The sequence below is a fragment of the Arachis hypogaea genome, chromosome 13 (assembly GCF_003086295.3).
Source record: "Arachis hypogaea cultivar Tifrunner chromosome 13, arahy.Tifrunner.gnm2.J5K5, whole genome shotgun sequence".
Classification (NCBI taxonomy): domain Eukaryota; kingdom Viridiplantae; phylum Streptophyta; class Magnoliopsida; order Fabales; family Fabaceae; genus Arachis; species Arachis hypogaea.
The window spans coordinates 18,501,114-18,518,855 of NC_092048.1; the positions used below are offsets into that span (position 1 = coordinate 18,501,114).

Genomic DNA, 17,742 nt, shown 5'->3' on the forward strand with positions numbered 1-17,742 from the left:
ATATATAATTACACATTTATCATATTTAAAATTACTCAATCACTTCAAACATAATTATGAAATGTAAAATAAAAAATAATATAAAAAGTAAAGATTTTTATTTAATTTAAAAAGAGTAATGTGCTTTTTTTTTAGTGAATTTTATTTTCTCTTTAAATAAAAAGTAATTTTCACTCTCCACCGTTATGCGATAAATAACTTTAGACTTTTTTGAAGTGATTTTTTATTGCTTACTAAACATTTTTGTATATAGGATGCCTAACTTCAAAAAATGATGGATCAATGTAATTTATCCTAGATATATTAGGATATAACCAATCCTTAATTAGTAGGTTTTTAATTAATTTTTATATACATATTCTTTTTATGCATATTAAGTAAGTAGTGTCCTTACTCCTTAGTTTTACACAGATTTTATTATACAAGAGAAAAAGTAAATAGTAATTCACATTATGCTGTTGCAATATATATTACAATATGAAACATGCCCACCACAACTTGTTCCTACTACTTCATTTCATCACAAATTCCCCAAAATACCCTTTTTTTTTTTACTAATTTTTGAGCACTAGTTTGTGGTGACTATGATGAACACACTCAGCAGGCATAACAGGGAACCTAGCAGTATCAGCACAATAATCATAAACCATATGTTTGGCCCTAACCCACATAAGTTGGTGACTTTGATGCAAACTTAACACACCCAAATTAGGCTCATCCCACCAATACTTCTTCTCATTACTACTACACCTCTTCAAATTTTCCACTGATTTTGATGACACTATTGGACACTCGCAAGCATTGATCTCAAAGGCCTTATATGTTGCAATGAAAGGTGCATGGCTCCAATTAGTTTTCACTCTTCCACCTTGTGTGGCCCAATCATCAGCGTTCCAAATTGAGCTATAAACACCCATTGCTTGGTCCTTTGGAAATGGAATACCCCTGTGTTCCATGTTTGTGTGCACCCTTATTGGTGTTTCATCCACTAGAAATCTGACACATATGAAATGAAATTATTAAAGTCAAATTGAATTATTGGCCAAGGAATATGTAAAATGTCAATGTGTGTCCAAAACAAATGTCAGAAATTATTTGACGAAATTAGACCTGTGCAACTTCTGCAAAAGGACCATTAGAAGGTACTGGGATAAATTTTACCCAAGATTCCATTTTCTTTGTATATGCTTTTGTTTTAGGTAAAGAATAAAGATTTTTGCCTTTTATTTATTTCATTCATGTAACTAATTTAATTTTAAATTTAAGATTTTTATTTACATTTTATTGATGATTGTCTTCCCCTAAATACTATTAGAACCATACAATTCATTATTAAAAATGATAAGTAGATATGAAACATTTTACAACAAAAATTAACTTACCTTTTTTTTTTTTGGTATTAAAAATTAACTTATTTTGATCATGGATAGATGTCATATGAATTATGATGATTGATGGATGGATGATACTTTTTTCTATATATATATATTAACCGATGAATTCTCTTTGTTTTTTGTGTAACCCAATGGGGACATAATGACACAAAGCATATGATGGCTCAACCACCAGTGGTAAAAAAGCATGAAATTTTTTTTGAGTTTTTTTTTTTTTACTACTTTTCAGACCCATCACTCCATGGAAGCAGATTCCCATTTGTCTTTCATGATTACTAATTAATTAATTAATAAAAAACAGTTTCTTACTTTCATTCATTAATATTTAATATTATGTATTAAAATACCCATTTACTTTTAATTAATTAAGAGAAGATAGGGTAATGGGTGCTTACATAACTTGACGTTGGTTCCAAAAGAAAGAGTAAGAATGAAAGTCTTTAGTAGGGTCAAACCAAAGGTTTAGCCTTTGCTCTCTATTTCCCACTCCATTCACATACACATTTGTTTGAACAGAGTAAGGTTCCCCTGTGGTGTTCCCCAGGAACTCAAAATCAAACTCGTTGTGATTTGGACCCTCCGATGACATCTACACAAAAATACATAAATTAGATGCCACAATAATTGAAACAGAACAAGGTCAATTCAACATGATTCCCATTGCATTATTAGGTTTGATTCGAGGTGATGAAAAACAAGGGAGGGCCCCTCCTATTAAATTTAATTGAAGATATGTTATGGTTCTTTAACTTGATTGAAAGTTTAGTGACAAAGTTGATAAATGCATACACCAAAGTAATTGATGGGATAAATGGAGTAGTAGGTAACTGCCACTAATGAGTGTGGTACTACTCTTTTTCTTCGTGTGTTTCAATAAATCTGAAGCAAGAAATTATCTTGTGCAATAAAGAAAATGTCTGATGCATTGAACTGAACCGCACATACATTTAAATGCTATCTATGTACATGAAAATAAACAATATATATTAAGATTATTATTAATAAACAAGAAAAAATTAATATAATTTTGACTTACATAGAAAGCAGTAACTGTTCCGGCAGAATCACCTTCAACAAGTTTAAGTTGGACGGTAACTTTCCCAAACATATACTTGCTTTTGGATACAAACCCAGCACCTGAAATAAACAACCCATTTTACATTTTTATAAAAACATTATCTTAGCGTTACATACACTATATGAAATGGTATTAGATTGAATAAATAATACCGGAATAGTTATCAAGCTTGAGTTTGAGAAGGTCTCCTTCATGAATGAAATGGTCTAAAGCCCAACTTGGTTGGAAGAGTTCTTCAAACTTGGCAGTGGCAGCAGCAAAAGCCACTCCAACAAACACAAACCCCATAACCAATCCCAAAAACAACGACACCTCCTTAGACATTATAAATGCTTTATAAGCAGGAGAAAAGGATCTTATGAGAATGAGGAGAGAACAAAAGAGGGAGTAAGAGAGAGTGATGAGTGAATGAAAGGTTCTACACTGATTGATCACTTGGTATGTTGGGGTTTATATAGCTGAAGTGAGATAATAAGCAGATAAATAAATATATTTTCAGTTTCAAATTCTTTTAATATAAAACAATATTATAATATACAGTTTAAGAATATGCTTAAATACGAAATTATGTCAGATTACAAACTGATACTCATTGTAATACTTACTTTTAATATACTAAAACTTTAAAAATCTTATTATATTATTAAAATATACCCTCCAAAACACATGATAAATAAATCTAAAAAAAAAAAAAAAAGATACAAGCAACAAATTTGAAAATTTGATCCTAATTTAATATTGATTTGAATTTCAATAGCTATGTTGGCTTTTGAGGCAAGATGGTAATGGGTATAATGAAGCGTGCCAAATCAGATGCCAGATTGCATTTCAAATACCAAGAAAAGGACAGAAAGATGATGTGGAATGGAGATTGGTGCACGGTGACAGCTGGCCAGAGCTGTTAACTCTTCACTCTTCTTCACTCACCCTACTTTCCCTACTGCTGCTAGTACTGTACTACAGTAGGAGTAGTATCTAACAAGTTTAGATTGTTTTTGTTACTCCAAAATAATCTGCTTTTTTTAGAAAAAAAGAAATGCTTTATAAATAAGGTGTTGTCTACCTAATTTTTACATTAGGAAAAATTACCATTTCTACCTATGAACTTTGCGAACGCTGACAAAAGTACTCAAAGAAAAATAAAAATGACTTTATACCCATGAAAGGCTGGATCCATCTGTCGATAGTACCCGAACGTCATTAAAACGTTAGCTCCGTTAACTTAAAGGCCAACATGGCACATTAAATGCTTACCTAGCTTTGAATCAGCAGTCTGATGTGTCCAAGCATGTTGTTACCATTATAACATGACTCATTATCGTCAACTGTTTCCCCAATTTCAATTTGAAAACCCTAGAATGTCTAGGAGAAGCAGAGGTTCGAATGGAAGATTCAGTGAAGAAGGGACTTCGTCTTCCTAGAGGGGTGAAGAGAAGACTTTGTCTGGGAGATGCTTTTGTGGACAAGGTATGGTGTTGCTACAATCTGGAACCTTAACAAATCCTGGGAGATGGTTCGTAAGGTATCCTCTATGGAAGATAAGTCTTTTTTGTTTTTGTGGTTCTGTTCAGATTAATTTATTTGTGAACGATTCCTTATTCCTCCATTTTCACGCTACAGACGATGGATTGCAAGTATTTTGTATGGGTGGATGAGATTAACGGAGGATGGGAGGGACTGGCAAGAGTCCTTGTTAGAAAAAATCAAGATAGCTCATATGGTAACCATGAGGTCAATGTCACTGGGCAAAGAAGAGAGATTCAAGAGAATAGTGTGAAGATCTTGTTAAAGATAGGGAAGCTCTAGGGTGAAATTAGAACTATTAGGTCATGGATTATAACAATTTTATTGAGTTTATTGATTTGTGTAGGCCTGAATCTACTCCAATTAATCAATATGTAACTGTGCGTATGGTGTATGTTGTCCTGGGGTCTTTTTGTGCAGCTATTTGGTTTCAATGATAATGAACTTCAAAGCTGTTTGGTTTCGATGATGATGAACTTCAAAACTCTGTTAATATATTCAGTTGTTGTGAAAAAAGTCAAGTTGTGTTATGACATTAATGTCCATGGTTGTTAATGTATTTGATATCTGTGATATTGGAGTTAACATAATTTTGACAAAAAAAGACATATAAATGTCGTGATTTGACAAATCTAGCCGAAAACCTGGTATTGTATACTAAATAGCAAAATTGTAACCTGGAAATGGAACTAAATATTCATTCCATAAGCTATAATAAACCTTGACATAATTTTAACACAAGCTTTTAGCAACAAAAGCCTCAAAACAAGTGTATGAGTTTGATGTAGTAGTAGCAAATCAAATATACCTAATAGTACCTAATAAGCACTACGCATAAGTTACAAAAAAACCATAGTATCAGAGTTGATAGAGCTCTCGTTACAGTAAGTCCTTGATCAAAAAATAAAGTCACACTAGAAAATCCTATTTGTTGGGTGTGGAGTTGCTGCTGCCACTAGAAACCATGTTGTTGTTGCCACTTGAAGATGCTCTTGTTGGTGGGCGGAACCCAGGTGCTGGCCATCTACCTACTGTTTGAATTGTGGATCGTGGAGTTGGCATGAATCGCATAAATCTTATAGTGGTCCCTCGACTTGCACCATGCATTGTTTGTCTGGTAACTTTTGGAGGAGGTTGGACAATTAGTAATGTAGGCCTAACAACAGAAGGTTGTGGTGTGGTAGGCGTTATGGGAGTAGGTTATGGTGGGGGAGGTCTGAGGGGAGAAGGTTGTGATGGTGGTGGCCTCTTAACGTTTCTCCTCCTAATTGGTCTATTGGACATGGTTGGATTCATGATAGGTCTAGGTGGTATATATGCAGTTGAGGAGTTAGAAGGTGGAGGTCTTATTGCCATAGGTTCTTCAGAAGGATTCACACAGTTCAGATCATCAACATTCACCTATAAATGGATAATTGCATTAAGTCAAATGTTTAATGCAAGATAAATTTATCTTCATGCCAATAAGTAGAAGAAGAGAGTGCATATAAATAACTTACATTGGGTGAATCTGAAGCTGATGCTTCAGCATCTGCTACCTCTAAAGTCTCTTTCCAATACATCTCTTGCTCTCTGGCAGCATCCTCATCAAGATCATCAACAGCCATACCTTCAGTTATTGTTGCTGCACCCTGATGCTGACTACCACTACCTGCTGCAGCTCTTCCGCTAGCCATAGCTTCTTTCTTCTTGTCACATCCTCTGCTGTTATGACCAGTCTGAAACCACAGCAGCAATAATTGCAATTTTAATTTTTTTATAAGACAATCAATATACATAAGTAAACGAACGAGACATTGAATGTTAGGTTATACCTTCAGACAATATTTACATTTAATGGGGTCATATCTCCTCTTTGCTCTATGGGGATCAGGATTCTCTCTCGGACCATCTCTACGACTGTCTCTCTTTTTAGTAGGTCTCCCAATAGGTTTCCTATACACAGGAGGCAACAATGGATAGTGATTTACCTTCTCCCAGTATTCTTGGCTTGGGACAGGTTGAACTGTCCACTGATATGCTAGGTTGTATGCTCTCATAGTAAGCCAGTTGTGAGCAAAGTCCTCGGCCCTGCAATTTTGGTATGCAATGGCAGCACAGGCATGCCTACATGGAAGTCCAGTAAGCAGCCATAAACTGCATGAACAGGTCCTTCTCCCCAAGTCTACACTCACCTTCACAGGTAATCTTTGAACCTCATAGACATTCCCATCTTCATCACCGGATGGAAAGGGCCTCCAATAGTTGCTCTCTTTTTTCTTCCTTTCCAAACGGCTTTGTTGTATAGGGGTTATTCTACCATGATATCCGACAAGTGCCTTCTTGTTTCTTGCCAAAATCCTCATGACATAACCTCTCACTTCCTCTAACATTGTAATAATTGGCTTTCCTCGCATCTTTTTAATTTTGCCATTGAATATCTCGCAGTTGTTATTTGTATAGAAGTCCACCTTAGGGTACTCACTGAAGTGATACCTTGACCACTGTTGCGGTGAAATTTTGTTAAGATACTCCCAAGCGTGCTAGTTTATTCTCTTGACCCTCCCCATTGCAACTTCAAATTCTTGTGGTGTAGTAGCCTTTGTGCATGCCCACATTGCAGCCTTCATTTTCAAGTCTGGCCATTGTTTTTGAAAGTTCTGATAGATATGCATGGCGCAGAATCTATGATGTGCACCTGGCATGATATCCTTTACTACTGGAATTAGTCCCTGTTCTTGGAATAGATGAATGAGTAAGAGTACTGAATACATATAAATAAAGCCCTTTACTAAGTGAGATTTAAACTAAAATTTGGTATTGAAATCAATTAAAGTAACTAAATGTAAACTAGATCAATTAAAATATATACAAATCAGACAAAGACTACTAAATACCATCAATTGAACCAACTAAACTAAAATCAGATCAATTAAAATAGACTTATGACTGAGTTTAGGGAATAACAACAAGCAATTAACCTGACTAAGCTTTAATCAATTACTCAGTTAAAACAGTTTCCAATAAATACAATATATTTACCTTTTGCATGTCCGACATCAGGTTAAAGCCATTTGTTGCATGGTCACCAACATCATCCTGTAGGAGCTCCAAGAACCATTTTCAACTGTCCTTGTTCTCTGACTCAACAATTGCATATGCTATTGAGAAGATATGATTATTTGCATCGGCTCCAATTGCAGTAAGTAACTGGCCTCCATAGTATCCTCTTATAAATGTGCCATCTAGTCCTATAAAAGGTCGACAACCCTCAACGAATGCTCTCTTGCATGCATTCAGACAAACATAAATTCTCTTAAATAAGAAACTCTCCAACCCAGGCATAGGAGACGTGTGTATCCTTAATGTACTTCTTGGATTTGTTTTCAGTATCTCATTGGAGTAGTCACGAAGCCTAAGATATTGTGCAGCCTCGGTCCTCAGAACCCTCAATCCTTTCTCTTGCTGTTGCCATTGACCTATAAATTTTTCTTTTGTTTACAAGCACATCAAACTCATTTCTGAAGTAGTTCTCAGCATCCTTTACTGTCATATCAGGTTGATTCCTTATTCTGTCTTCCAACTCATCAACTACCCATTTTCCATTGGCAGATTTACAATGCAAGTTTCGTGGGCAAGTATGCTCATTCACAAAGGTTTTGACTTGATAACTCACCGGATATGACCTCTTGGCACAGTAAATTTGCCACGGGCAATTTTCATCATAGCAAATAGCTTTGCATCTTGTTGAATCAATCCTTGGAAAAAAATACTTCTTCCAAGGTTAATATTAAACTTTTTTATAGCTTTCTTGAACTGTTGCAGAGTCTCAAACTCCATTTCAAGCTCCAGCCTCACCTCCTTAACAGGTGCATCGGCATTGCCCTGTGGAAATGACCTTCCCTGGTCATCTTCATCACTTCCAATGTTGTGGAGGCCCTCTGACTCATAGCAATGAACACCAGGTTCATCATCTGAATATTCTCCACCATCCACCGGAATAAATACTGATGGATGTTGATTCGGATCTATATTAGGGATAAATGTTTGTCCAATTGGAAGGGATCTCTTAGTAGATCTCCTTATCTGTTTTCTCCTACTACCTCCAGTACCCTCTTCTGTGTTGTTATTTTGTGTTTCTGGAGCATTTACTATGACAGATGGATTGGTAGAATGGGTGTTGGTTGGGGGGGGGGTTGGATGTGGTTCAGGCATCTTAGGAGGAGGGTTGATTCTGTGGTAAAGGAATATATTGGGTAAGCAATTCGTCTTGTGGATCATTAGAGGTAGAGGGTGGCTCTGTCTATATTGATGACTTTGGTTGGGCATTGTTGTCAATGTTAAGCTGGACAGATATGTCTCCCAAGTTTTCATGATCAAGATGAATAGATGTTGCTGAAACTGTGTTTGGTGTAGCAGATTCTTCAGATAGAGGAACTGTGTTTGGTGTAGCTGGAACTGATGGATTTGGGCTGGCATCTGCTTGGGCATTTTCTGTACCATGGGTCTCCTCTGTAATTTGGGCTTCAGTTTGTACCCCTTCTAGTTGAAGAATTCTTCTAGGACCTTTTGGCTTCTTTGGAGTTGGAGTCCTCCTAACACAAACTCTCCTCCTCCTCCTTGATGGAGTAACATTAACCTCACCAGCTGCCTCTACACCAGTTTCTTCATTCGTATCTATAACATCTTCTTGGCTAATAGGGTGCTCTGTGTATAATTCAATCTTATGCCCATTTTCCACAGCAGCTTCATACATCTTAACAACATCCATGTCAAGTTGCAGAAGCCTCAAACCACTGTCAATTTCCATTCTAGGCTGTCGCCAGTAGAAATCGAAGATGATTGGATACCCAATGTCTTTTAGTAGATCACTAATGAAGAAGCCATTTAGAGTATCCACGTTAACTCTCTCCACCTTAGTAATTTCACCTTCTGCATAACACAACTTGCCATCCGACCCCCTTTCAAGTCTACCTCTATGGTGTATTACTAACATGATATGCGTCGTGGTAGCCATTTCTGTCAATAACAAAAAAAATTCATATCTTCTAATATTACCCAACACCCAAATGAATGAATCATCAAAAATTGAATGAACCATCAATAAACATAATCAGTTTATAACATTACCCAACACCCAATTTTTTTCAACATTAAGACATGAATAAAACATCAAAAAATGAACAGTCCATATCAATACACCTACTATTTTTTTTATATTTTTTTAAACTAAAACACAACCCCCACAGTCCCCACAGTGACAAATTATATACGATCAGTGAAACGAAAAAAATCCTAACTTCAGTTAACAATTTCATGGTGTACGATCTCAGAGACAGAAAAAATTAGTAACTAAAATGAGAAATTAGGGGCTAGCACTATATGAAGCTGACTTACCCCTCACTGTGGGAGTGACGACTGTCTTTCAATCGTCTTCCCACACCCACGCCACGAAAGGATCGCCACCAGACCACGATTGTGGAGTTTAGAGTCGCCGCCTTCAACCTTCCGATCAGTTTTGTTGGAGCCCAGTACGTGGTTCATGTCTCTCTCTCTGCTAGGGCAGGCAGAAAGGTGGTGATGAAGAAGATGGAATGGCGCGAAGTGCCTCTAATGTTTCTCTCTCTCTCTTCTATATCCACATGGAAGGTTCTTAAAAAAATAAAAATTAAAAATCAAAAGCCAGGTAAGCACTTAACGTGCCATGTCGGCCTTTAAGTTAACGGAGCTAACGTTTTAATGACGTTCGGGTACTATCGACGGACGGATCCAGCCTTTCATGGGTACAAAGTCACTTTTCTTTTTCTATGGGTACTTTTGTCAGCGTTCGTAAAGTTCATGGGTACAAATGGTAATTTTTCCTTTACATTATATAATATAAATACAAAAAATAAGATCCACATTTTCTTCTTTTATCTTTTAGGTAAATTAGGCGCTCATTCTTTAGACATTATAGAACTCTCCTATAAATATATAATTGGGATAACTATTGTTTTGGTTTATAAAATTTAAAATCAAAATTATTTTTCACTTTCTTTATTCAAATGATCCTTAATATTCTATTTAAAATTAAAATCATCATTTTGACAAATTTACTTTTGAAGAGTCTTATCTCCTTCAACTATAGTTCTTTTTTTGTGGCACCCAAAGCTAAAATCTTTTGTCTTAATTCGTTTTTCAATCATTCACTTCAATTCAATTCCAACTATAGCCACCACACTCTTACAATTCATTTTCCACTGAGAGTAAGGAGAAAAATCGAAAGAAGAGAGGGAAGGAAGAGGCGAAGGCGCGGAAAGTCACTGTTGTCGCAAGTTGACGAGAAATTGATGTAGAGGTGTTGAACAGAGAGAGAGGGGGGCTGAAGATCGCAAGGAGATGGCGACAACAGAGGCGCTCCTGCAATGGTTTCCATTCGGCTGATGGAGGTCGCCGCCAAGCTGCTCCCCTCTCTACGTCGCTGATGCTACAACCACTATTTTTGCCATGCTTTGCCACGACTATGCCTTCATTGTGTCCTTCTTGCAACGTTGGAGCTCACCCTCAAAGTTGTTGAAGGCCGTTGCCATCACCGCTGGTGCTTGTTGCTGGGTCTAGTAGGAGCAAGGTTGTCGGGTCTAACAGTAGCAGCGTCTGTCAAGGAGACAGCCTTCTCTAGCGATAACAGTGATGAAGTATGGACCTTACTTCCTTTGCTTCTCTTTGTATCTAGCTCGTCTTTGTCCCTAATTGATGAATTTTTTTCATTCTTTTTTTTAAATTAGAATCTTTTGCCGTTACTGTTAGATTGAATGTTCCAAAAATCGGACGGTCGGTCAAACCGGTTCAACCAGAAACTGGAGAAGAAACAGTCTGATCCAATGTAAAAACTGTCCAATCAAAACCGTTTGAAAACTGCTGAACCAGCCAGTTGGACAGGATCGAGAACTGATCGATTCTTATAAACGCCGTCATTTTGAGCTTAAAAAAAAGGAATCAATGCGTAAACGCGTCACCCTCACCCACCCTTTCGCCCCAACACCCCCTTCGTGACATTCATAATTGAAAAGCAAAGCTTGAAAGTTTAAAAATTAGGGTTCTAAATTCTAACAAAAAATTAGGGTTCTGTCACTGCCGCCCGTTGTTGTCGACGCCTCCACGGCCTCCTCCTTCCCCCTATCTATGTAAGGTCCCAAATCGGTTGGGGAGGGGAATGAAGCATGCCTTATAAGGGTGTGGATACCTCTCCCTAGCATGACGTGTTTTAACGAGTGAGTGTGGGGGGGCTTCGGCTATCATCCCTATCGTCAAAGGCAAAACCGTGAGGCCTTGTGTGCCAAAGCGGACAATATCGTACTAGCGGGTGGTCTGGGTTGTTACAGATGGTATCAGAGCCGGAGTCCAGATCAATGTGCCAGCGAGGGCGCTGGGCTCCCTTAGGGGGGTAGATTGTAAGGTTCCACATCGGTTGGGGAGGGGAACAAAGCATGGCTTATAAGGGTGTGGATATCTCTCCCTAGCATGACGTGTTTTAACGAGTGAGTGTGGGGGGCTTTGGCTATCATCCCTATCGTCAAAGCAAAACTGTGAGGCCTTGTGTGCCAAAGCGGACAATATCGTGCTAGTGGGTGATCTGGGCTGTTACAAATGGTATCAGAGCCGAAACCCATATCGATGTGCCAGCGAGGGCACTGGGCTCCCTTAGGGGGTGGATTGTAAGGTCCCACATCGGTTGGGGAGGAGAACGAAGCATGTCTTATATGGGTGTGGATATCTCTTCCTAGCATGAGGCATTTTGACGAGTGAGTGTGGGGGGCTTCGGCTATCATCCCTATCGTCAAAGGCAAAACCGTGAGGTCTTGCGTGCCAAAGCGGACAATATCGTGCTAGCGGGTGGTCTGCACTGTTACAGATGGTATCAGAGCCGGAGTCCGGATTGATGTGCCAGCGAGGGCACTGGACTCCCTTAGGGGGTGGATTGTAAGGTCCCACATCGGTTGAAAAAGGAAACGAAGCATGCCTTATAAGAGTGTGGATACATCTCCCTAGCATGACGTGTTTTGACGAGTGAGTGTGGAGGACTTCGGCTATCATCCCTATCGTCAAAGACAAAACTGTGAGGCCTTGTGTGCCAAAGCGGACAATATCGTGCTAGCGGGTGATCTGGGCTGTTACAATCTAGAACTCAGCCACTCTCTTGTGGCTCGGCACGTCGTTTGGTTGAGGGTTGGATTTGCTCGCCGTCTGTTTGTTGCCGTCGTCTCCCTGCTCGCCGTCGTTTGTTTGTCGCTCTGCTCTTTGTCGGAGGTTAATGGGATTCCTTACAGGCTTACACGATTTTTCACTTCTTCGAGTCTTGCTTTTTTGCTCGTTTAGTGATTTATTGATTTCTGAATGTGGATTAAAATTAAATTATTGATTTTGTGTTGTTAAAAATGGATTTTTTATTCTGCTACTGTTCTTTTTAATTTCTGAAAAAAGTGAATATGCTGTTTTTGAATTTTAATTGATATATTTATTGATTTCTGGTTTAAGATGATTAATTGTGAATTAGGAGCTTCTTTGGTGGTTTCTGCTCTTTCTTCGTTGGATTTGGAATTTGGAGCTTCCTTGGCATGAAATTGTAAATTCTTGAGGATAAATATTTAGGATGCCAAAGAAGGTTGTTTGCTGGTTATTTTACCAGGAAAGAACTTTAACATAATATTCGTATCTAATTTCACCATGTTCCAGTTATTCAAAAGGAAGTGTTCAAGAGGAATATTCTTTTCTCTTATGGAAGGTACCTTCCTATTATGACCAAGCAGAGAAAATTCCATCTGCTATTGATAATTTTTAACTACTGTGGGATGGATATTTGTTGGAGATTGATGAATGTTGATTAATCAACTATGATATTAATAATTTCTAAAATTAATGTGCTTGAAATTAACAAGTCATACCATGTACTTTGCTTGTCTCTGCATTGTTATGCACTACTTATGCTGCTGTTTTTTATTTTTGGTTGATGATATTTCATATAGTGTTTTAAATTTAGAAGATATTTTAAGATTTATATTAGGCTATAATTATATTTTAGAATGTTTATTTATAATTTATTTATTATTTTATTTTAAAACAGTTTTTTTGGTTGAACAATGGTTGCACTGGTTGGACCAGTAAATCAGTGACTAGAGCGGTTCGATGACTGATCCGATTCTCAGAACTTTGTTGAATTTGAAGAATTTGATGTTATTGATTAAAAAAAAACAAAATTATGAGGTATTGGTGGTGGTAGTAGTGACTATGAAAAGGAAGTCTGGGGTGGTGATGGTAGGGTGTAGTGAAAGTATTTTTGTCTTTTAAAAAATTATTGTTTTTAAAAGAACAATTTTAATACTAAATAGAACATTGAGGACTATTTCAAACAAAAAAAGGTTAGGATGATTCTTATTTTGACTTCAGATCTTAGGACCAAAACAATATTTATCTCTAAATAATTTGACTGAGTTAATTATTAATTCGGTATCGAAAAGATTCAAACACTGACAAAAAAAATCTTAAAAAATATTATCAACAAATTAATTCATGTATAATTTGAAAATGTGATAAAAAGAGTTAATAAATATTATTTTTTATAAGTTACAAAAAAAACTTTCGTATTTTGCAAACGACTATCATTTGATACAAATTTTCAAAACAATTTAGCCATTTACAATTTTTTTTAAGAAATGAAAATATCTTATTTTTCTAATAATTTTTGCAAGAACTTGTACCATAATCGAATCTCTAAAGTATTATTTTAGAATATATATTTAATATTTATTTTTTTTGCTGCGTTTTTAAATATTTTCGGGACTTATTTGTTGTTAGTATCTTTTGGAATTATTTTTATTAGCGATGTAGACTTTTAGATACTATTTTAGTAAGAATTACGTGTACACTAATATTAGCCACCAAAATTAGTCACTAGTATAAAATACATGTTAGAATATAAATACACATTAAAAATAAATTAAATCACACATGTATTTATATACAAATACACTAATAACTAATTTTATTGTACGAATAGTATTTTTTTTTTTTGGTAATTTAGTTGAAAATTATTATGACAGCTATATACCTGAAACAAGAAGAAAGAAGTACACTTTCAATTTATTATGTGTGGACCTATAACACACATCAACAAACCTAAACGGCCAAGTAATTCTCAAACCAAGTCCAATCAAGTTTGACTTATTGTACGCGCATTTTTTTAACATTGTTGTGGTCATCTTCTTCTTTTTCTATATATGTTTAGCAAAAATATTGAGTACAGACATTTTAATACACATTACACAAATTTTTGAAGGACTACATATCTAAAATATTGATACTCAACTAACAAAATATATACAGCATAGAAAATATGGGGCACAAGTACAACATAAAAATTTTGGTGCACATCATAGAAATTTTTGAAAGGTAACATATCCAAAATATTGAGACCCAACTAACAAAACATACAAAACACAAATATATTTGAAGAACGACATGCTCAGAACATTGACTCAACAAAATATATTTGCAGCAAAAATTTTTGTGTTGTGTACAAAATTTCTATAGAAATAAGTGTTGTTTTGGTCCCTAAAATTTGGGATCAAAATCAAAATCATTCTTAATCTTTTATTATTCAAAATGGTCCTCAACATTATATTTCAAATTAAAATCATTCTTTCTTAACTTTTGGACCAAATTGCTCCTATTAAAATAAAATCAAAATAACATCTCTCTTTCACCCTCTTCTCACAAATCTGTGCATTTTCAAACTCAATCCACACTTTATCATTGCATACAGGTCACATCTCTATGCTATCACTATTACATCCTCAATAATCTTAACTCATTTTTATCCAACCCTAACTCTAAATCTCTAAAATTAGACACACTCTTTTTTACACTCACTCATCGACACAAAGAAAAAGAAAAGAAAAAACAGAGAGAGAATATAGGAACATGAGGGGCAAAGGAGGGTGGAATGATGTGTTTTGGTGACCTGCAAAAGTTTACCATAAAAAAATTTAAACGATAAATTCGACGGTAAATAGACGTAAATTCAAAATGAGAACCCTCTTTTCTCTCATTGGATTCACTCCCACTCTCACTAAACCGCCATCGCCCTCCTTCCTTCTCCCCAAAACCACCATCTGCCGCCGCCTACACCGCCACCACCACAGCCCCCTCTCCATCGCAATCGCTCAACCCACCCTCGAGACCTGTTCATTCTTCTTCTTCTCCCTCTACTCTCCCTCTTTTCCATCCTCCGAACCGCCGGCGAGCACCATAGAGCCACCACCATTGTTCCCCAGCCTCCATTCTCTGGTGTCTACTCGTCACCGCTACTACCACCGCCGCTACCCAGCTTCTTCTCTTTGATTCGATTCTACCTCTATAACAATAGGTTACATTGAAATCTCTATATTGTTAATTGAAATTTTTATGTTGTGCCTCTATTTGTTTTTTTTAATTAAAATCTCTATATTGAGTTAATTGAAATCTCTATATTTTGTTTTTGTTTGTTTTTTTAATTGAAATCTCTATATTAAGTTAATTAAATCTCTATATTTGGCTAAAATATTTTTTTTAAATCAAAAAAATTATTGCTGAGCTGTCTATTTTAATAGATAAAAAAAGATTGAGAAATTAAGTTATATTGAGCTGTCCATTTTTATACGTGTTTGAAGATGGCTGAATTTGAGTTTATGAATATGCTGAGGTTTTGTTGATTGTTGAATTGGTTTTTCTTATTTTGATTTTGATTTTGAACTTTGAATTTCAACTTTGAAAAGTGTTTCGATTACTAAACTGAATTATTGAATATTGTTGTTGGAGTTGTTTGACATTGTCTGAAATATGTTGATTTACTGTGTTACGGCTAATTTTGATTTATGCAGACATGACGACAGGAAGAGGTGCTGCAGATCAGGCTACCAGTCGTGGTCGCAGCCATGGTCGAGGCAGAAGGAGGGTTTTCTCCGGTATCCCCGGGACTTCTGGATCCACTCCCTCTACTCCGACCACCCCAGTCACACCACATGTTGCGGGTTTAGCGGAACAACCGTTCATCATGGTCCCTAACACCAACTACGTGCCGTCGTCCATGGCGACAACATTGCTTCCCACCATTTAACAGCTCGCATCCACGGCGATGCCAGGTCCAACGACGGATGCCGCGGTGCCGGAGTCCAGCCACGTCAGTGATGCAGCAGTTGATGCCCCTCCACCACCTACCATCGCATAGTTGCGCATTTGGCCTGATGGCGGCATGGGGTAAGTATCATGTTCAATGCTCATGTATTTCCTGTTTATTGTTTTCTAGTTTTTTTTTTCTGATCCCAGTTGTTGCTGAGATTTTCTGAAAAATTGATTCTTGTTTAGTGGATTTAGGTTGATTTGAAAATTTTTTGTTTATTATTTTTTATTTTTGTTGATTATGATTCCTGTTGTTGCTGAGCTTTCCTGAAAAATTGATTCCTGTTTAGTAGATAGGTTCATTTGGAAATTTTCTGTTTATTATCTTCTAGTTTTGTTGATTACAATTCCTGTTGTTGCCGAGATTTCCTAAAAAATTGATTCCTATTTAGTGGATTTAGGTTGATTTGGAATGCTGCTAGTTATTGTTTTCTAATTTTGTTGGTTATGATTCCTGTTATTGCTGAGATTTCCTGAAAATCTTATTCCTATTTAGTAGATTTAGGTTGATTCTTGTTTATGGATTGTTGTTAGATTTTTGCCGAACCCAAACACGTGTACTCAGGAGATGACAAATGGTTGATTCTTGACCCAACTACACGAAGATTTCCGCTAAGACTAGTTAACGCTGGTTTGAAAAATGGGTGGTAATTACTTTCATTATTTCTATTTTAATTCTTTTTTGCTAGTTTATATCCTCTATCTATCTTGTTTAACTGAATTTAAAGCTTCTTTGTTGCAGTTATACTTCATTTGGGATGCTGAACACGACCTGGCGATCCGAAAGATCTTCGACTATAAGATGGGTAGGCGGCTCCAGCAGATGCTGAATGATGTTCGTAACGGCCAGGACCAGCAGACGTGCTGGCTCGGACCAGAGGTAAAGAAGGGCTTGTTCACTCATTAGGAGAATGATGCGGGGTTCAGGCATCAGCATCTCACCAACCAAGCGAACAGGGCATCAGAGATATTGTCAAAGTACACCAGCAGTTCGGCGACCTTCATGAAGATGAAGGTTAGGCTGGTATGTAGTTCCTTTAATATTTTTAACAAGTTCGTTATGTTATATGTTTTGCATATCATTACTAAGCATTCTAATAATTTTGTATCTCAATGTAATTTCTATAGTCAAAGTCGTTGGACCGCGAGGCCACATTGGTGGAGACCTTCAAGTACACCCACAAGAACAAAACGAGATTTGTTGATCAGTGGTCTCATGACCATTATGTGAATAAATATACGTTTGATTATCTTCTGCTATTTTCTTATTAGATATTAACTGTATATTTATCTTAGTTTACTAATCACACAGTAACTTGTGTTAATTGCACAAGAGTCCTACACACAGAGATTAGCGTCCGTGATTCAGCAATCTCAGCAAAGTGGGAAGGACGTCACTGATGGAGCTATGGCCTCAATTGTGGACCCCGATGCAGTTTGGCGCGAGATCGCCTCAGCCCTGTACAAGAATCTCGTATACGGGATGGGACCGTTCCTCGCCAGCAGCCTTCGCACCTCGATGTTGAGGCCGTTGTCAGGCTCCACCACCAGTCCAGCCGTCCAGTCCGAGGAAGG

General features: G+C 36.9%; 1 protein-coding gene across 1 annotated transcript; it reads right to left on the reverse strand.

The window, feature by feature from the left end:
* Positions 1 to 412: 412 nt before the first annotated feature.
* LOC112737559 (xyloglucan endotransglucosylase protein 6) lies at positions 413 to 3,275 on the reverse strand. Its single transcript, XM_025787519.2, has 4 exons — positions 2,625 to 3,275; positions 2,431 to 2,531; positions 1,790 to 1,983; positions 413 to 996 (listed from the first exon to the last, which is right to left on the reverse strand). Exons 1-4 carry the CDS (start codon positions 2,794 to 2,796, stop codon positions 555 to 557), a joined length of 909 nt encoding a protein of 302 aa, XP_025643304.1. The 5' UTR covers positions 2,797 to 3,275; the 3' UTR covers positions 413 to 554.
* Between the last annotated feature and the right edge of the window lie 14,467 nt (positions 3,276 to 17,742).